Here is a 22,227-nt window from a genome sequence, read left to right as displayed (position 1 = left end):
GAAAACTTGTTAATAATGGAAACTGAGTTGAGCATTTAGAAAACAACACATTCAATGACAGTGCCTGTTGCAAATTTCTGTCCAATAATACACAGCTGAGTCAGGGTCCATATTTGTGGGCATAGTAATGTTAGTTTTTGCATTCAAGATTACTAACATTCTCAGAATTTTCTTTCTTTTCTTTATTTTCTTGGTCAAGGTTCTGCGGTTTATTGTGTTATCTTCAAACTAAATACTTGTGTCTGGTATTTATAATTAACTAGGTTTTGTCAGTACGTATTATTGACATTCTTGAATTTTTTTTTTTTCTTACATTCTTGAATGACTTTCTTCATTGTTGTCATAAATAAGCAAGTTTTTAATGTGCTCTGCATATCTTTAGGATTGCAATTATTGTTTTCTATACATTAAATTTTCCTGAAAGAACATCTAATGTTATTTAACAACATCACATTAAAATAAACTGCAATCATAAGGAAATTTTAACAAACTCTAACCTCAATTATTCCAATCTAATTGCAAAAGAAAAGTTCCAATATTTGGGGAAAAAAAACCATCATGTAATTGTCTTGCTCACCACTTCTTCTAGTCCCTTACTTAATTTTCTATTTGAAACGGATACCTGGCCCTTGGCGAAGGAAATAACCTCTTCACAACTTCTGTACAACTTGTCTTTAGTGCTTCATCCAGGTGATACTATTTTGTTACTTATATTGATTAGACATTTAGTCAAATATGCGAAAATAAAATAAAATTTTGTTGCTATCAGTAGTCATGCTTGCTTGAGAGTTTTAAATAGCATCAGAATCAATAAATAAATGCATTCAATTTTCCTCTGTTCCATTTATACTTAGTTGAAGCTATGAAAGTTTGAGTAAAGAAAAAATTAAAATCCTACATAAGTCAGGGCGCTTTTGCTGCACACTGTTACTGCTTTTTCAAAAACTTATACTCATAAGTCGCTTAGAGAAAGTTTCTGCTACGACTTTTCGACAGCTCACTAATATATAAGAGTGAAGGGTTTTGCTTTTGCAGTTGCTGTTGCTGTTGCTGTGAGGTGTCTGTCGGCCTGTTTTTATTTATGCTGGTGGAAAGTTTTGCTTTCGCTTCGTAATTTTTACAAAATTAATTACTTGAGCTTTCAATCTGTGTGCACGGGACAAATTAGCATGTGGCTCCAAGTCGAGAGCCGTCCGCTTGTTAATAATGCAAATGAAAAATGACCCAAAGGCGCGGCCCAAGCTCAACTTGAACGTCAAAGAAAACATAAATATGATTCGAAATTTATGCAAATGACAGTTGGGCGAGAAATTATGTGCCTGCGCAAAACATTGCGGACAAATGAGTCTAATTAGAGGAAATTAATTTCTTGGTTGCTTAACAAAATTGTTACACAGACGCTGAAAAGTATGCTCCATAATTTATGCGAGCTCTCTGATGCCTGAAATTGAACAGCAACACTGAAATGAATTGCAAAACGAAACCCGTAAGATTTGCAGCTGTCTCAGCTTACTTGGCAAGTACACATACAAGTATAAGCACCTTTAGCGTGGTACGTCTTTATAGCATCCGCCATGATTTGCGTTTATACATACTTGTATGCTTGTAGTGCCAGCGGGGGAAATGTATTCAAAACTATGCAAGTTTTATTTCTGCTTTTCATTCAACAGCAACAGCAAGCAAGCAACCTTAAGTTGTTTACTTCCTTCCACTGCCAGTTCAACAACTACGGGTAAGACAAAATATTTTGTTGCCAGCCACCATTCAAAATAAAATGCCAAAATAAAGGAAAAGAAATACGCAAATTTTCAACTTGCAACTGAAAAACAAGTGCAAAAGTTTTCACTTGAACTCGAGAACATTTCTTGCAGCATTTTCTTTTATACTTCTCTCTCGTTATTTAGCCAAGAATTTATGTTAATTATAAACGGCGCCTGCAACTCGTTGCTCCTTCTCTGGGGAGCCACAAGCGAAAATTCTATGAAAATGTTGGCGGTTGCCCGACACCACCGCCACTAGCCTGACTTTAAATGTTCGGCAAATGAATGCGCTCTGTCATGCTCGCTTAACTACTCGCTTAAACTCGCGCTTAAATGCAAATTAATCTACGACATGCCGCTTAACACTTGTTTGTTAATATGCACATTCTCATTTGCTGCTCATCTAGCGACTCAGGTGGCTGGGATACCTGTACGCCTGTACGCATCAATGCGCATAATGGGTTGGACAATTGTGCATATACGAGTTTATATTCTCGGCATTGCACAATTACCTATATAATTGCTGTATTTTTTTTATTGCGGTCATTCAGATACTTGTCAATAGCGTAAATGTGAAATGCCAATTATTTCAGTGATGCGTCATTAAGCTGCTTTAATTACACGGGACTCTGCGTGCGATCAATTACAGCTCATATTCGAGTAGATTGCGATATAGGCATGCGTAATTAATTCGTTGAATGTGTAGCTTACCGAGAGATTAAAAACAACAATACAATGGAAGTATGAATGTATATGTTCCGTATAGACTCCAAAACCGCTCAACCGATGTTGATCAAATTTTGTGGCAATATTCAAAATAGTCCCGTGGGTAAAACAGTGAGGTTTCGCGGCGATTCGTCAACGCCATCAACCATCGTTTTTTGGGCTTTGGAAAATGGCAAATGCCAAATCTGATCCAAGAAACATATATAGTTGTCTTCTGATTTTGATCAAAAATTATGTTTTTCATTTATAAAACATATAAAAAAATGCTGTACAACATGACTACCTCGGTGAAGATATAAAAATAATATCAGACGTAACGTGGTGAAAGATTAATCTTTTTAAGTTCTGTTTCGGCGATAAGAAAAAATCCTATTGAGGCGACTAAACGCCTCGGTTGTTATACTTATAATAAGTTTGTTGAATAGCGGAACCGCTCTAAATAATACTGACTGACTTGCCTACTTTTATTACAATGTTCTTATGTCTATTGTGGTGTGATTTGGAGAAGCTAAAACACTTAAACATACATACAAGTCATTACATGTTATATGTTTTATGTTTTTAAACAAAGTTTATATGGGAAACATTGCAGTTTCAAGTTCTGAGACCGACTGTTCTTGCAGCTTAGCTTATCGTACCATTGTGTTGGCAATCTTCTATTTTCAGCTACCTCTGGCAGAATCGCTGATCACTATTTCTGTGAGTAGGGAGCTTGCCGGACTGGTTAATAAACCCCCACCATGCCACTTTTAAGCTCTTAATTATATTTTATCTTTTATTATTTAAGTATTTTAATTTTAACTTAATTATACTTATTTTTAATTTTTAATTGCTATTTCTACCATCTCAATTTTTTTTATTAGTTCTAATAACGTCTCTGACTACTCTCTGCTGTGTTTGGCAAATAAAATTCCCCCACCGAGTCGGATTCGTTATTAGATATTTCTGTTACTTTTATAGGTTTTGTTAGTCGATAAAATAAATAATTAAATAAAAGGACGTTCATCATATTTCACTTCGTAGTGGAGCCGAAGTGTGCCTTTACTGCATCAAGGGGATTCATTTAATGCAAGCAGGAATACTGTAAACCACACTTGCAATCTATTGTTGATTTTTACATTCTCCATCGCGCTCTAAAGTAGGCAACGGAAGAGGAACAACCCAACGAACAAATCCGAAAAGTTGCGCCAAACAAATACAAACGAAATATTCCCACACTTTTGCAGTAATTAGCACCAGACGGTTGTTAACGGGTTACTATCCAGCAGTTTAATTAGCAAACGAATCGCCTGCAACAACGAACACACACCGACGACATTGATAGTCTCCACGAGTATGTATGAATGTGCATGCCTCTAATTTGCATATTGAGTTACGCAAATTTCAACGAGTTGCAGTAATTTTGTGCATATTGTGGCAGGCATTCGGTTAGTTAGCGAGATGTTGGTGTTATTGTTGGAGGTTTGCGCGGATTTTACAAAAGCATGCAGAACAGATTCGGCAGCAATGCTGGCACTCGCATGTGGGCTGTCAACCACAGGTCGACGCTAATGCTCTTAGCCCGGAGTGCAGTTGTAAATTGTGAATCATGGTCCTGCAATGAACTCGATGCTAATGTGCTGCGACATTTTGTACGCTCATAATATTGATCTAAGTACACACACAGAGAACAATTTTTAGCATCAATTTGATCTTAATTTGTAAATAAAAGCCTTTCAAATGTTTCAAATAAATAAATCGAAAAGCATATCATATCAATTAGTGATGTCGTACATTCAATATATTATTAATTTTGAACTAAAAAATGTAAATTGATATAAAAATAAAATGATTTAATATGAGAGCAAACAAATGAAAACAAAAAATTGTGGTAAAATGTGTTCAGGCACGCTACTTGTATTGGGTTGACTGATAAAGGTATGTAATATCAAGTCGATATATTCACAATCATTTGACAAAGATTGGATGAAAAATTATTTAAAATGTGCTGTTGATGATATTCTTATATATGTTATTGATGTTACTCGCATATTCGAGTCAGTTTTTTATTCAGTTTTTCTGTCGGTGTATATAAATAAAAATGTGTGTGTTGGAGAAAGCTTTTATTGAAATTGCCAAGGGCAACGCTGCAGTTACCAATAACTCGATTCGGTTGCCAGAGGCTCAAAGGCAATTTTTGCATATGCGACAGACTGCAACAGCATATGGGAAAGGCGAATGAAATTAAATTTCGCTTCAAGTACGAAATGGTGTCACAACAGCATGTTTGAAGCAACCGTCGCCAATGGCGTCAATCGATTTCCCATAAATGGCAACAAAAGACAGCCCCTCGCAGCATCTGTCACATGAGGCAGACAAAGCGCCTGTCATAAAAGGCGCCTCAAATTGCAATAAGCAGCAAATCCCACAGCATGTAATGACAGCGACCGAGTTGGGACAAAACACACACAACGATGGAAATTTAAAGATAAAACTCCATGACAACGTAAACGTCAATTATGTGGGTGAGGCGACTAAATGATTGAATGGCAGGCAGACGAGGCACAAAAACTAAAACAGTCAAAACGAGCCGGCAATAGCGTCCACACGCATTGGCATGGCTTAAAGCCTGTCAGTGGCATCAGCAGCGTCTGACACATTTTCAAGTAATCCGGCGACGAAATGTGTGATTTATGTCAACCTGATGCTGTCAAAGGCAGCGCACATTGGATCCTTTAGTAGAATCTCGTTGCACAAATTAAAACTTTATAGAATGCCAGGTATTTCTGTGATCGAAAATGAATGAAGTAATTTGGATTTTTTTTTTACAATTTATGGTCTTTACGGGCCTAACAAATTTATTAAGCTAAATGCCTTCATTTCAAATTAATGATTAAGGCTTATATTTAAAAAGTCGGTCTTTCGTGAGCACTCGATTGGTATTTGAATATCTTGTAGGCGACTTAAGAGATATTACCTTATTTCTTTTCGATTGGACGGGGTACTAATTTAGAACATAATGTCGTACAAATTTAATTTATTTGCCCGTTGCTTTATTTTTATTTCAGCTTTGAGTAACGTTTTATTTATTACAACTATACATATATTTTTTGATTATGTTGAAAATCTCTCACTTCAAAATTTGATCCAATCTCATCAAGCCAGAGCTAGCTTACAGCTATAGCTCGATTAAAAGACCATTACACGCAGATGATAGATGGATAATTGCTCGAATTGGTCGAATAAACAAAACGTACAAAACGAAAATAGGTGCATGGTTCATATGAATTTTTTCATTTCATCATTTGTAACAATTGGTATCCCTAGCTGTTATGAGCAGACATGATCTGATTGATTTGTCTCATAATCCGGATATACTAAATGGCCCTATAACACGAGGTATGTAAGTCATGTCTTCTTCTGTCAATATTTGAATCCTATACTATTTAGTAACCCCTTTAAAGGTTCGGGTATAGTGCAAGAGTATAGCAATACAAAAAATCATGTTCTTCCTTTTAATAATCATGTTATGCTTTGACGATATACACTATATTTGTGTATGTATATGTATGTTTTAATTCACATATATTTTTATAAGTGATTTTTAAATAACTGTCACAATGAACTAATTTTCAATTAATATTGTTTACTCAGTGCGCAATATAAAAGCATTGACATCCGCCTTCCAATCGTTGTAGGCGGCAAGTTTGATTTGAAATTTATATTCGCCAGCAGGTAATGGCATTAGTTTTAGGTACTTATCCAGAAAAACCATGCGTTCTACAATGATGTCGTGCTACAATAAAAACATATATTACCTAGAAAAATAAATACATAAATCTATAGTATAGTATATACTTACATCGTAGGGACAAGTGTGATTAATATTTGAATTTTCCAATAGCATATCGAAAAAGACTTTGACAAACGACGGGCCCGGATTTCGTTTCGCACTAAACTGACAAACATCGACCGTTTTATTGTACAAAAAGGGGCGATACCCATTATATTTGCGCCATAAGCTCAAATTAAGCTATCGAGAAAAATTATGAGCTCCTTATGTCATGCTAAAAATTTGCAACCCTTTACTTACAGTGACATTAGTAACGGGCAACTGGAAGAGTTCTGCGTGTAAATAGAGTCCTACGATGCCACGTCCTATTACCTTGAGTTTGCATTCCTTGAAGCCCACAAAAGACTTATCATAGGATTCACACTTGACGTTTGTAAAACGTGTTAGTGATATATCCCGAGCCATCGTAATAAGCAGGAAAATTCCGCTCAAAAGACTAATTTGCTTGATTGCGACTACCATCGGCTGTAGTTCGGTTGGAATACACAATATAATATTAAAACGTGTCAATTTATTGTCATCGTATGGCATTTTTCGAATTGCAAAATAACTAATGCGTAAATAATGCTTTCCTTTATAAATAGTATAATTGCAAATTATCGACCCCATAAATGATATATACAGACATATTCTTAAGCAGCATGGCGATGGATGAACGCCTGGATTTCGGAAATGGCTGAGCCGGTTTGTAGATTATCTTTTTTCCTAGGCAACACGAGTTTATTTTATTTTATTTTTTTGATTTTTCAGAACTTTGTACACTTACTTACACTTAATACACTCATTTATTACTTTTCTATACTTTTGTATAGCACCGAAATCGGTTGTTTTTGAGAAAAGTTTTCAGCAAAACGATTTATTCAAGTATAACACCTCCAAGGTACGGAAGGAGGTTTGCTCTTCTTCTTCTTTTGCGTCTTCATCGCCGATAGTTTGTTTGGTTGCAGGCTATATCCACTGTAGCCTTCTCCCGTCTTTAAACAAAACAATTTTAAAATTTCCAAATTTATTGTCCACATAGGTACAGAGTATTCCAAAGTCGGAGCTTAGCCTTACTTTTGTTAGTTCACCAAATAGCTACGAAAACCACTGTTTCATCAATATTTCACAAACAAAAGTGGAAAGACCAATTAATAGTCCAACAGATAGACAATTCCAAGCCCAGCGCAAATCGTTCACCTTAAGTTCGTGGAAGGCAACGATCGGATTGGGCTCATGGAGGGAAATGAGACCTACAGAGACCAAATCCCGAACTGTTTGGTCCCTCCAAAAGCGCGTTAGACCTGATGAGTGGACTTGATGTATTAGTCGGTTTAGATTCTGTTCGTAAATCGAGTTCGCTTCCATGGCTATAGACATGAGTAAATGATGGCCAAATATTAGCTCATGCGTATAACACATGGCGGGGCGTGTAAAAAGTTGTTGGCGCTTGGCTATGATAACCCATTCCGAGTAGCTTATGGAAAACGCATTGGACTGATTCAAGTCACTGCGCATGCTATAGAACAGATTCGAATTGAGATACTCAATGCGGTCTCTGATCTGATCCACCGGTCGATAGCCGCTGAAAGAGTCGAAGTAGAAGCGTTCGGTCTCGTCAAAGTAGATGTGAATCGGTGCATCTCGGAGTTGTTGGAAATTCTCAATTGCCGGCTCTGTCGGATGTTTTGTGAGCAGCGTCTTAAGGAAGGCCGCAAAGAGAGTGCTCACTAGGAGACCGAGCAGGAAGAGCTGAGCATTAGCGACTCGTGAGCTAAGATGATTGTGGGCTCGCATAAGAAGGGACTGGCCCATAATGTCCGATATGACGCGCTCATTGAAGAGCAAACTGCTCCAGTCCAATCTGCGATGCAGCAACACACAGCCGAAGATTGTGTCCAGCAGGGAAAATATAAAATAGAAGCCTACTACTATAACCAGAATTCCTGAACTGGCTACCATCAGATAAATACCGGCGGTGGTTATTTCCCTGGGACAAGGTACCATGACGAACCATTTGGAGACCTCAAACGGATATGAGAATACGCCGATGGCGCTCGGTAGCTGGAAACCACTCAGACTGATGGGCATATCGAGAATGCCATTAAGTGTTAGATTACGCAGCGCGATAAGCGGAATCTTTTTCCCCAGCAAATCTGGAGATTGCCACTTGAGGGTGAGATTGTGCCAGCGTATAAATTCCAGAAAGAGTTTGGCTATATAGCCGCTCAGTAGGTGCTTTCCCGTTTTAGGATCCTTATAGACAAAGGAGCGAGACACTATTTGATCGGGCATGGTGTACACCGACTTTCCATAGTAGTTGTCAATTTTGATAAACATTGGGTCGCTGCCGATGCAAGGCAACTGAACAAAGTGCTCTTTGGGAAAGGGATGCAATCGTTGAAGAGTGCAGGTTTCATTGCCTGCGGCCGGTTGCCACAGAACCACAACACGCAGAATTTTGTGTCGCCTCGACATTTTAGCAATTTGTTGTAGGGGATCCTTGAGTCCTCCTTCTGGCAAAATCAACACGACGCGTGTTCGTCGCATGTTATGCAAATTCCTGGCCAACCCACTCCACAACTCCTCGTTCAGTTTCTCGTTTTTGCTGATGCACACCACAGCCAGCATTTCACTGTTGAAGCTGCCGCTTAAATAGTAACTTGCGTCCTCATTAAACTGCAGCACTGGCACAATTCCTGCAGATAATCTATGCAGCATGCACTCCGACTCCCTGCTATGGCTCAGCAGCAGAAGCGTATCGTAAGTCTGCTCCGTGTTGGCTTTCCTTAATATGTCCTCCAATGGCATTGCAGCTGAGAAGCGGGTGCAGAGAGCGAAGCAAAGCCCTAATACCAGTACGTGCCACATTCCGAACGTTTATGAATGCGTGAAATGGCTGAAAGTTTTCCAAGGGGGTCTGTTCCGCTGTATCTTTAGCTTATCTTAACATCCAAACTAATTAGTGGCTGTTACAAATGATTGCTGGCCCCTTGGATTGCTGGCAATTGGTGGCGGAGCCATTAATTGTGAAATGCCAGCAACAACGATGACGCACAATTGCCATTAGCATACGCTTTTATGGCTTTAATAAAACAGAAATGCCACTATTAATGGACGTGTTTTAAAGCGAGACAATTCTAATATTGTGTGCTGGCAAACATAAAAATCCTTTCAGGTGCTGAGTTATTTGCATTCATCAATTGCAAGACATGAGTATTAAAATTCATTCAATAACATAAATATGCCCTACAGTTTCAAATTCTCAATTTCCGCGTATTTGTATTCATGTATACATTTTAAAACACATTTGCAATAGGCGGCTGAAGAAGTTCAGCGCCATTAAAATTCGGCACAGTTAGGTTTTAACTTAGAATTTAGAATATAACTTCTGAATCGCAAAAAAAAAAAAACATAAATTACATAGTGAAAAGGAAGTGTGTAACATTTTTTTAATTTTCTTTCTCTACATTTGGCTACTTTTATGGCTTGTGTTTTTAAGAGAATAGAATTTTTGTGAGAATAGAATCAAAGCAGAGCACGAAATATTCGATAGAAACACTAGTTATAAAAAGATTAATGATCAAATCTTTCCATACTAAGGCGTCCTTTAGGTCTTTTCAATGTGCAACAGGAAGCTTTCCCTTACAAGGGCTTGAAAATAGTTCGATCAATAGTAAGTAGCAGTAGCACCATTATTTAAAGGACCAGATGACTGGCGTGCAGGGCTCGACCAGTGCGCTACTAATATTTTTTCAGACTCCTCAAAAATCGAGACAGCAGCTGGGACGGCAATATATAGCGCAAAGCTTGAGCTCAAGCAATCTTACAAATTGCCTGACTAATGTAAATGCGTCTACCCAAAACTAAAAATATTATAACAAAGTACCTGAATGCTAAAGGAAGTGGTAAAGCGAAGTCCATTACGGATCGATGACTACACTACTTTTCAAGCCGATCTTCAATGCTTATGGCGGTTCACTGGATTAAGTAGCAATTGAAATTCAATTGAGTTAGTCAATTTAAAACTGATCTTTAGATATATTTTAATCAACCGCATTATTATTAATTGCTCCAAAACAGCTGTACAATAATATTTTTCGACTTTATTTTCGATTTCAGGTGGTATGCTTATAAAGTAAGTTACTGGCAGAGGTTTAAGATTAGAAATTCTACAAACTTAAATTTAATTATTTCTTGAGGTAAACTTTGTTTTATTCTTTATGAGAAATCATTTTTAAGTGATGTATTTTTTAACAAACCAATTCAAATCTAAATTCAAATTTTTCATCTCTTCTCCAGTTGTACAATAATTTTTATATTCCCGCCTTCTAAAATTTTGAATTTTCGATTTTAATATTTGACGTTTTTATTAATATTTACGTATCTTGATTCCCAGAAATCTTCGACTTAGTGCTCTGTTCAACTACACTGGTACTGTTTTCATATTGCCAAAAGTTTTTGTATCAATTTAGGCTTTGTTTGCAATTAAACGACTTGTATGTAGAGCTTGAAATGCTTGATGTTTCGGTGATCAACGAACTCTTCATTACTTATTGAAAACGAGAAAATTGGAAACTAGAGCAGAATTCATTTTACGTTTTCATCTATCCGGCAAGCAATGAACATCTAGACAGGTCCATGTCAGCAAGCACTCAGCTAAAAGCATCTCTTGAAAAGGCACCGATGACATTGATGCAATAAAAGATTCATCAGCCACACAATTGAAACTTTTTGCAAAAGTAGTATAAATATTAAAATTGCATGCCGAGTAATTTATTTTGCAAATTTTAATTGCTCTCATAAAACATAGATAGATAGTATGAGTACGAATATAGAGCATACGTACGTATATATGTACTTGTATGTAGTATGTATGCTCATCTGTTTGATATGGAAATCCAGGCCCATCACATTTTATGCAACGTGGCTAACTTTTCAACAACTTTCCGCCACTTCCGCCCCATTTTAGTGGGCGCGGCTGCGTGAGCAAAGCAAGTGCTGTGTACACTTCATGATTTCTACGCTGGCACTTCTGTTTGCCATTTGTGAGTGTAGCATTCAATTAAACGAGTTAAATGTGCGAGTGTGCAGTAATGGAACTATGAATAGCTTTAACACAACTTGAAGCACGTGCATTAATTTACATGAGTGCATATTTGATTTTATTCCATTCACCTCTTTTTTTATGAGCGTGCTCTTTGCTTTTGCACTCGCCTCTTCGCTTTCGTCGTCCTCTTCATGAGAGCCATGAAAATTTATATTTGCATAAAGAGCAGATGTATGCAATGCTTTCCTGCTGGCTGCCTCTGCTTGAATGGGCGCCATTTGAGGAGGCAGTAAAAATTAAGCAACACAAATACCAAAACGAAATATGGTAAGGAATGCTTGCGAAAATAATTTATGCAGTGCTGCGACTTCTTTCGCAGAAGCCATCGCCATCGCTGCTGCGCAACGTTGCGTATACTTAATTTTACATTAATTATATTTGTTTTGCTGATTGATTTTCCTGCGCGACTGTCTGTCTATCTGTCTGTCTCTGTTGTTTGTAATGTGTTACCAGCGCCTTTTTACATTTTAATTGGCATTTTTAAAAATAAAATTCGTTGAAGCAAATCTTCAGCACCGCCATTACAGTACATTGGCTCTAAACTTGATTGCACGAAGCCAAAATATAAAAAAAGACACTAATAACTGGCTTACTGGAGATCCCCAAAATTCAGCTAACTTTTGGCTGAATTATCTTTTCTTCATATAAATGTACTATATTTGTTAATTTCTTTTCATTTTTTTTCCGAAATTATATGTTATACCACTACTGCATTGGCCGACAAAGTTCCTGAATACACAATTTTCCCATAAATAAATCGAATTTTAGCCTAACTAAAATAGAGAAAAATGCTTGTAGTATAGGTTTTTTACATTAGTTATTCGTTGTTTGGTGGCATCTTTAGGAGCTTTGTGATGAATTTTTAAGTAAGATGAAATTAGAAATTTCCAATCTCTTGAATTTGAAAAGTCTTGATTGCTGACCAATTGTTCTATCATTCAATAAAAGTATTAAGTTTTAACTGATATGAATTTATAAAAGACTGCTTGTTTTTTTAAATTATTCCCGAAAAATTAACCAGCGAAATTCCTGTAGTGGAATGCAATTGTGAGAAATGTTTTTCAATAAAAATTAACTTTTTGGCTTTAGAGTCAGAGTAAAATGTAGCATATTAGATATGGAAAACATTCTAAATTACAACAATATACATATGTGTTATAAATTGCGCTCGTCTGTATTTGTTATTTAATATTTTTGCAGTAAAACTAGATTATATTCTCTTTGTTGCGTTAAGAAATAAATAAATGAACACCTTTTATTCAAAGGTTTATACCAAAAGTGAAATTTCTTCAATTAATAATAAAAATTAAAAAAGTAGAATCTGTTGCACAATTAATAATTAAATATTGTCGGTAATTCCGTTTAAAACGAGAAATACTATGTAGCTCCTAATATTCTTTTCCATAGTGTAATGAAATTTTTTGTTTTTAAATATGCTTCTCAAAAAGGTTTAATTGAAAACCAGTGTCCTTTGAAGAAATTTGATGGCAGCTTTGAAAACCATTTTGTCTATCATTTACGCATAGCCTAAAGCTGCCTCCACTCTTCCTCACTTAATGCCACATTTGGCTGCATAAATTAATGTAAATCTAACTTAGGCAGGCGAGGAAATGACTTCGACGACTGTGCTGGTGGCGCAGACTTCGTTTCTGGGTGCACAATAAATTTATTGGTTTTTATTTTTTTATATTTCTCGTATAAGCTTCGGCTGGGACTGGGAAGCTGCTGCTTAAGTGGCTTATCAAATTCGCCTAGCACGCAAACATCTTGACAACATCAGATCCGCCTCGCCTACTCCCACACACACTCACACACACGCACACACAGGCAGACTCACATATGTGTCCTGAGGTCGCATAGCTTGTGTGTATTTTTTTGCTGCTATGCTTATATTCGCATTTTAAGGTCGACGTCTGCACTTCCTGTGTAGTCAGAAATTACGCGAAGATGAAGTAAAATTTGATGTCAAATGACTTTGAAAATATGTAGAACAGCAAGAGGAAGAGCAACAGCATTTTAAATATAATTTATTTACACCATAATGACTCTGCTTCCTGCATAAGTCGCATACAGTAAAAAGTATTTATGCGTCATACCGTCAACACATATAAGTAGGCTGGGAAAATTGGAAAAAATTGTTTATATTAGGTAAATATATTGTGTGTGTAAATATTAAGACTTGGACTTAGCTTTCCTTTGCAATTCTGTTTAAATTTTAAATTTACCAGGCAGCCCAGATCGACGTAGAAAGTCCAGATACTACGTTCGTTTTCTAGTAAGTGCAGGGCCGTTGTATAGAAGGTGTTGGATGCCTTCAATAAATTCAATAAATGGATACATTTTTAGCCCTGCAAGCAATTAAACTTCCATTATAAGTTATTTTTGCACTCCACGCGGAGTGTATTCAAAAATGGGCCTTTTTCGTGCTTTTTGCTTTAGTGTCGCTTTTCCTGCTATAAACTATTTGAATTTTCTGTTCTACATATGCATGCTTAATTTAGTAATGAAGTCTCACTAATTCATTTACTTATTTACCAGATTGATTTCTGATAACATTCATGAATGAAATGTATTATAACCCTTCTGCTATTAGCAACGAATGGAGATATTCAGACTTTTAGTTCAGGCTATTTAACAGACATCTGTAAACATGTTAGGCAGATATAGGACAGTCCAGTAGGCCATTGTCTGTCTGTCTACCTGTCTGCCCACACCGACAACTTGCTACACTTATGCATACACATTTTGTTGCATTTTATAGTAACACAACACAATGGTTTTTTATTGGTTAATGATTTCATAGGGTTATAAATATATTTTACAATAACTATGAACACATATATAAGTCTCAAACGGCATATAGTCATTATGTACTGTACATGAATGTGTAATGTGTAGCCTGCTTTTGAGTGCTCAGTGATGAAAAAGTTGTCTACTCGGCTGCGTCTTCGAGTGTGCGGTGTAACTTTGTGTGCACATGTGTATGTAAAGTTATTAATTGATTTGGCTTTAAAGCACTGCCTTAACTGCCTTGAGTGAAGATGCAGTCGGAACATAAATATTTGAGCGCCTACACATCTTCAACGAAATCGCAGGAAGTTGACGCGAGTGCGGCGCTAGGAGGTGAATGAAAAAGTTGCCACAAACTTTTGCACTTCGAACATGAGCCGGAGGCCTAAGTCGAGATCTTAACATGCTGGCATGTTTAAGTGGGGTTGCTTAAGAAATTCGAAAATGTGTTAAGTAAAAATGACAAAGCACAACGAGGGCAAAGTTTTCGTTTTTGTTTTCATTTTCGTTTCTGTTTTCATGTTGTGTTGGATGTTGGATCAGGGTCGGGGCAGTTGGCAGTTGGCAACTCGTTAGTGGCCATGATTGAACGGATTTTGAGCAGACGTTGTGATGTGAATGTGATTTTAAAGCCGAGCATTGTGTATACCGCCATACAAAAGTAAGAGGCCGAGCGGCATTTAAGCGTAGCAAGCTCATTTAAAGTTTGCCCGCTCACAAACAAACTTTCCGCGCTAAGCTGTGAAATTGTTCGCCATTTTGTGGACACCGCCATTTCGGCTGGCGTATTTTAATTAAAAAGTGGCAAATGCGCAACTTTTAACACGTTTTTGGAGAGATGGCGACAAGCATTTGAACTTTTTTTTGTTGTTTTTAATTTGCTTGTCGCCAAAAAAAGTTTTTCGTATCAGTGTGTGTGTAGAAAAGTGCAAGAGAAAGTAATTAAAATATAGCAAATATTTGTGTAGTGCTTCGATTGCAATTTGCAGGCTCTGGTCGTTTGCTGTTGAAAAGCCAGCCAATTTTCAGCTCGTCCTTGACCAAACGCAGAGCAAGCGACCCAAAAGATTTCTCGTGCAACTCAGGCTCAGGCCGAGGCCCAGGCCCTCTGACGCAATCTGAACTGAATTTGTCTGAGCTGGGTTGCTTTAAATTTGTCATCTGGACCGGTCACAGAACTCGTCGACTCATGTCTCAATGACATTTTGTCTAGCGTGTCGTTCCGTCTCGTTGGCCTGTCTGTTTCTATGGCACATCCTTTTTCAGTTTGTGCCTGTTTGTCATCCTTTTTGCGGTCTCTGTTTGGGTTTGGAGCTTTGAAATGATTGCGGCTGCGACGTTTTTGCATATTTCTCATGAATACTATTTGCACGTTCACATTCACACAGATGTATCTATTTGTATATACATCCATACATATGTATGTAAATATGTATATGTATAGATAAAGAAAACCAGTCAACGCTGAATTATGCGTGGATACTTCGAGTTATGTGCTCAGCGACTGAGTTGTCTAAACAGTAAGCCACAGCCAAGACGCGGCATTCAAACACCCTTCGTGCATCTACTTATTTTTGGGGTCCCTCATGGGGAATGTTATTGCAGGGTGAAGCTGAACTAATATGCATACGTCATGTTCAACAGGATTTAAAGTTTTAGGGCTTCCGGACTCCACACACAAAACTAAGCAGCAATAAATTTGAAAGTTAAATTCCGGGTTTAATTAGTTAAGTAAAGATTAAATAAAGTGACTTAATCATTCAGAGGAAATAAATTTAGTCAGTGGCTTAAACTGGACTCAGTGTGTTACAAGGCCATAAATCTTAAATCCGTTTATATTTATGCACAAATATTGAAGTTTTAATGAATGCCAAGATCTTTAAGTTCATTTAATTAAAATATTTATATCCAAATAACTGAAGGAAGCGTTCAAGTTTTTACGAATTTAAACTGCAATGGCAAACATTGTAAATAAACAGATTGCCAATTTATACCACAATATATATGCATACTTTCTTTTTTTGCATGTATGGTATATAGTTGTCATTTATATCCAACTTATGTTTAGTTTGTTCAAATTATAATAAAATAATTCTTAAATTAAAATACCCTTTAAAAATTATATATGTATATACAAGTATATATATATGAAAAAGTTATGAACAATTAACTTTTACTGCAGGAACCCAAGTAAGAAAATGTCCGCAGTGTCATTAAACTACTTTATTAACTTTCTAAGCTCAATATTTATTGCTTTTTAATTTATGCAAACATTTTGCAATTGTTACATTTTACCTCAGAATTTAAATTTAACAAGATACGATGAGCAAGCCCGACAGAAGTATCGTATATTATTATTATCAAGGCTATTTGAAAAGTTTTAATTTAAACTTTTAACTGTAGTATTTGCAGGAGACGAAAAAATCACTTAAAAGCTAGTTGTTATTTATAAACATATTTATTTATAATACCTTCATAGAGAAATAATTATAAATATAATTTCATGCATTATATATCATATTTATTTAAAATTATGTGTGACACCGCATTATTGAAACTTAACGCGAGTAATTTACAAAGCTGTTGCGATGTTTCAACCGTCTGGCAACTCTCTGCCGGCCAAGCAAGCAAAACCAAAACAGAGAAACATTGGCGTCGTTTTGTAACCAAACTGGCTAGCACGTGTAATTTCCGCATGCTGATTGGCCAATGGCTTTCGCTTTTCGTCGTCGCAGAGCGCACAAACTGAAAACTAAGAGAGCAAAAGCGGGCACAAGAGAGCTAAAGGCAAACAGGTTTGCTGTTGCTCTAAGCAAGCAATGAAGCGACACACCCTGTATTCGTAAATGTGTATTTGTATGTGTGTGTGTGTGAGTCTGTGCTTTGTGTCTTCGCTGGTGTTGCGACCATCGTCGTTACTGCTGTCTGTTTCAGTTGTTGTTCGGCGTTCTTTCTGACCAGGCAGGCGTATACGCAACGAATCGAGCGCCTCGCGCGTATTATTGAAAAACGAGATTTTGGGCACACATCGCGCGTTTTGTCCGTTAAAATTTATGAATAAATGCAAGCAAGGATACTGAGTGGTAAACAAAAAAAGGAAGACTGTGACGTCTTAATATTAAGCACGCTATTTCCATACATACATACTACACATATATATATATATATATATATATATATATATATATATATATATATAGATATATATATATATATATATATATATATATATATATATATATATCTATATATATATATATATATATATATATATATATATATATATCTATATATATATATATATATATATATATACATATGTATATAAATGTATGTAGCAGTGGATATGTTTAGGTGCTAGTGTTGTTGGTGTGAGTGCGCGCATTGAATTTTTATGTTGATTATTATTAGTTCTGTGTTGCATTTGCATTTTCCGCACAGTCGCGGCTCGTGTTGGCTTGCAAGCCAGCCCGGAGCGACCGAAACGAGTTTCTCGACAATTGGCATTTCTGGCATTCTGAGCATTTAACGTGTGTTCAGCAGCCAAGCAGCTAGGTAGCCAGACAGCATCGCACATTGAAAGTGAAGCTCAGTCTTTGGCGCTTATGACAAAATTCTAACAAAACCATTTCCGTTTCACATGCCAGCAAGAGTTATGGTAATCATTTGTATGCAGACGCAATATAAGCACACAAATTTGCAAAAATAACACAAATTAACAAACAGAAAATAAAGAAGAAAATATCAAGTGAAGACGGCAAAAATTATTAAATATTCATATAAATCCCCGGCTAAACATTGCGGCTTAACGTAACAAAATATAAAAAGAAACAAACAAACAAAGGCTGCCGGCAGCTTTCGTTTAACAGAAAAAGCAAAAAACATAGCAACAAGTCGGCTTCGTCATTGGATTTTGGTCAAGAACGTTGCCAGGCGGCGTCTTCACACTCGTCCATGTGGTTATTGCTGTTGTCATAGTGTTTATTAACATACAACTTAACGGCGGTGGCATCGTCGTCTTCGTCGTTGGCGTCGGCGTCGGCATCGGCGTCTGTTTCCAAGAATTGTTGGCTGTTAACTTTCAAACCACCAAAAGCGGCTAAGAAGCAGCGTGGAAGCGCAGAAAGCAACAAACAAGTCAGTTTTTAAAGCGTGTAAGCCGAGAAGGTGCGCCCTGCCCGAGTCCACTACAGTCTATATGTCTCTGACTAAGTGTTAGTGAGTGTGTCTGTCTAAGTGTGCGTGTGACAGCCTGATACTGTGTCTCGGATTCTAAATTTGATAACTGTGAAATTATATACCTACCTGCTGCAGCATCGAGCGTCGCAGCAAGGAAGCGGCTGTGAAGCAGAAAAGGTAAGTGGAATTTTTTGTGCGCCAAATCAATTAATATTGCTGCGACGAAGAAAAAGAAGGTTAAAATAGTCTAAGGTGAAGCGACATCGGCTAAAATTAAGCTAACAAAGAGTGTAGATATATTTTCGCTTTTTATTTACTTAGTATTGAACAGATATTGATCTTTGAAAAACGTCACATCGATGATAACCGATCATGAAATAATAAAAATTTAAGTGAAATCAATTTTGATATAAGAATCGAACCCGATTAGAAGTAAAAAGTATTATAATATTATTAGTAATATTATAATATTGTTATATTATTATTAATATATGGCATTGTTTATCTAGCTCTGAAATATTCATGTTATTAAAAAGAAGCACTTTCTTCGCATAATAATAGTTTGTCAGTTAGAAATATTTTTTGGACACTACCTGATCGTGAAGCAAAGTAACGTTAGTGAATCAAGAAATATGCAATTCTTGCAACCAAATATTATTTATTAAACATTATAAGTTCCTAATATTCAAAAAGCAAGCAAATGAGACATCGCCAGACAAATATTTCTTTTATTAGTTTGTAGGTTTTCTTCAGCCGCAAGTATTTGCTAAGCAATTACTTCATCTAGAAGTGTTTCGATTAGACTAGGTGGTTTATTTTGTTTATTTCTACCAACATTGTAGAGAAATTTGTTTGTTTAAGCTGATTCCAAAATGGTTTTCGTCGTTTTAGGCTTTAAACAACAACTTAAATGGAAATGGCATGTAAATCATAATGCCAGTAATAGGAAGCTTTTGAATACACCTGCCCTTTAACAAGAATGTTCTCATATTAAATTTAAATTGAATCGAATTCTGTGTTAATGTTTTTGACGTAACTGTGAACTTAGTACTTTATTGGCAAGCGTCCAAGTAGAAATTATGTCAAAACAACGCTCGTGATTTGGAATAGTTGGGTAAAATGTGCTCAAATTTACATTGAAATCAGCCTTCACTGGGCTGGTAGTTATCGAATTTGATTTATTTTCGGAATCTGTGAATATTTATAGATACATGCACATAAATGCGTGTATTTCAACGTTAGTTTTTGGGTCATTAAAAGTAATTAGCTGGAATTATCTGCCATTATAGGATACGACGCACTAAGCAGCGTCGCAATTGTGTTTACAAGTAGTTTCCAAGAAGAAACAAAGCAGAATAAGGAACCAAAAGTAAGAATTTTGTATTCAGCATCCAAGCGATTAACAAACTGCAACATAAAGAATCGATTAAAGGAAAAGAAATTGATTAAAATCTTGCCATTTTTAAAGTGCTTGTACTTGTATTTTTTTTTTAAAAATATTAAAATAGAGAAGTTTAGTTTCTCAATACATATAGAAATTAAAAACATTTTATTCTTAAAACACAAATTGTTGTTTGTATCGTAATTATTTCCTTTTGAACGGATGATTGAGTTCCAAAAAAACTGTGTAGACGTAAATTGTTTCTTTTCCTTCCTTACAAGCTAAGCCTTGTTGCTTTTCTTTAAGTTGAAAAAGTTTGGCTCGATATATAGCTAGATAGTTTCTGCTCATTTTTCTTGCTTTTCTCTTTTGCTTTGTATGCTATTTTTTCTTACAGCCTTCATCAATTTTCTCGAGCAACCCACGCGCCGATTTGCTCTTAGCATAGAAATTGAAAGTTCCGCATAATTTCATATGAAATATGCTCAGATGGTGAGCGAAAAAGCGACTGCGCGACGCGTTCTAGATACTTTTTGGCTCTTTGCGCAACAGATAGTCGAAGCTGTTCGCACATGTATGAATGTATGTAAATACAGAAATGTGTGTATGTGTGTGTGTGTGTGTGTGTGTGTGTAGCATACATATAGGAAATCGACGAACGCGGTCAGCGACTGTGTGCCAAAAATGACATAGCCGCCCCGGCCCCGTCTTCGCGCCCGGCGCTTGCTCGACGTGTTTATTATTTTTATAAAATACTCATATTGCAAAAAAAAACTGATTCTTTTCTCACCGATGAACAACAACGGAATATTATTGAAAATATAAATCTGCTATGGGTTGAAGACGGAGGCGGCATCGGTTAAAAGAATGTGGCATTACTGAATAACACTCCTTTCAATCATTTACAAATCGCTCCAAGAATGTATCTACAAGATACATACTCGTACATACTGCAAGCGTTGCAGCCATGCTGTGCCGCTTCCACTGCAGCAGACAAACTCATAATCAACGCTAAATTTCATGGCAATGGCAAAATTGCTGATAACTAGCCCCAACGCTTCTTTCTTTGTTGGCCGCTCATCGATCATTAATTTTGTTTTAGTTTCTGCTTTAATACTTTTTAGTTTTCGGTCTCTTACGATTTTGCTTGGCTGGCTTCTTCCATTTTTATGGTCTTTGTAGTGCGTAAGTATGTTGACTGTTTCGTTTAATATCTTCCATATATACATACATACTTGTACTCGTTTGTGTCTATACAAGTATGTAGTATATGTATGGGCTTGTGTCTTCCCAGTTGCCTGGCAAGCAGCTGCAACTTTGGACAACACAATGTAATGTTGCTCGCAAAAGTTGTTGCCAACTGCTTTGCGAGTCTGCCTCACGTTTTATGCAAAAGCAAAATCAACAACAACAGCAATAGCAACAACAACAATAACAAAGAAGTTTCAAGGTTAACGCTGCAGGCTGGTGTTGTTGTTGTTGTTGCTGTTTTGCGTTTGTTGCTTACACGATGCTCAACTTTTTAATATGACTTTAGCTCGCGGCTCAATTAATGCAGCCCCATAGATTTTCATATATGCAGTTTAACTTTGTTTTTGTATATGCTACCAATACGCACACATACACTGCTATAGCACACATACACTGCACGAAAAACTATGTTCATAAATAATAATGGAGAACAAGTGGCGATAAAGCAATGTAAAGAAGCTCTTTAGAAAACTAATATTGTTGCTGCAAAAATCAATTAAGTACAAGCTTTCGAATATCAATTCGATGCAGGTATTATGAGACCGTCAAAAAGTAAAAAAGATGAGAATTTCAACGACATTTTTCTAAGAGTATTTTTTTAAAACCCAAATATATTAAAAAAAATATATATAAACGACACAATTACAATCATTTGTCACTTGTCTATACTATAAACTCTATAGTATAGCTTGTAGTCCATTATCATGAATGAATCCACATGAATCTGTTCAATCCGATGGGATTATACAATCTCAATTATTTAGTCATCTATATTGAGGAACTATATTGTCGTGCCAAATCGTACAGCTTATTTATTTGTATTTCCTGTGAAATGTCAACAACTTTCCAATACCTTTTGTCATGGTTGTCAAAATTTCTCATGGTGAGAGATTGATAGAAAAATGTTTAATAAAGGTATCCAGTGGACTAATAAATGTGTTGAGAAAGCTAAAATATTGAAAAAAAGCAAATTGAATACGCTACAATAATTTGCTTAAATAATGATGTTTATAGTTTATAGCCAATTTTTTTTATTGAAATTTTGAAAAACATATATCTTTTGATGTTCGTGCATCTTAAATATTCCATATTAGATATCTGTCTAAAAAAAAATGTTAAGTTTTTACTGTTGCAAAAGAATTATTTTTAGAAAGCTACTAGAATACCACACTACTTGGTTTGCTCTCGTTTATGACGTAAACGATTTAACTTAAATGTT

At 36.2% G+C, this 22,227-nt stretch overlaps 2 protein-coding genes across 3 annotated transcripts in view; one reads left to right on the top strand and one right to left on the bottom strand.

Annotated features, from left to right (window-relative positions):
- Window positions 1–6,111: 6,111 nt before the first annotated feature.
- On the bottom strand, window positions 6,112–9,108 carry LOC115632764. The gene is made up of 4 exons (XM_030530012.1): window positions 7,498–9,108; window positions 6,559–6,681; window positions 6,328–6,498; window positions 6,112–6,261 (listed from the first exon to the last, which is right to left on the bottom strand). Exons 1-4 carry the CDS (start codon window positions 9,106–9,108, stop codon window positions 6,112–6,114), a joined length of 2,055 nt encoding a protein of 684 aa, XP_030385872.1.
- An 8,043-nt stretch (window positions 9,109–17,151) lies between these two features.
- The window catches only part of LOC115632570 (capon-like protein), an 87,458-nt gene continuing 82,382 nt past the window's right edge, over window positions 17,152–22,227 (top strand). For both annotated transcript variants that reach the window (XM_030529793.1, XM_030529792.1), the window contains exons 1-2: window positions 17,152–17,280; window positions 17,845–18,553. The gene's annotated coding sequence lies outside the window, so the exon portion shown is untranslated. The remainder of the gene's footprint in view (window positions 17,281–17,844; window positions 18,554–22,227) is intronic.

The sequence above is a fragment of the Scaptodrosophila lebanonensis genome, unplaced genomic scaffold (genome assembly GCF_003285725.1).
Source record: "Scaptodrosophila lebanonensis strain 11010-0011.00,11010-0021.00 unplaced genomic scaffold, SlebRS2 tig00001415-arrow-pilon, whole genome shotgun sequence".
NCBI classification, from domain to species: Eukaryota; Metazoa; Arthropoda; class Insecta; order Diptera; family Drosophilidae; genus Scaptodrosophila; species Scaptodrosophila lebanonensis.
Note: the sequence above shows the minus strand (reverse complement) of the source record. Positions and strands in the feature narration are given on the sequence as shown.

Excerpts from the sequence above, each read along its gene's own strand:
- LOC115632764 (XM_030530012.1), bottom strand. The coding sequence starts at position 9,108 with ATGCCATTGGAGGACATATTAAGGAAAGCCAACACGGAGCAGACTTAC. Across the intron at positions 6,682-7,497 it reads TTGCCTTCCACGAACTTAAG|TGTGAATCCTATGATAAGTC; the intron begins GTGAACGATTTG and ends ACAAACGTCAAG. Across the intron at positions 6,262-6,327 it reads ATCACACTTGTCCCTACGAT|CACGACATCATTGTAGAACG; the intron begins GTAAGTATATAC and ends TTTTTATTGTAG.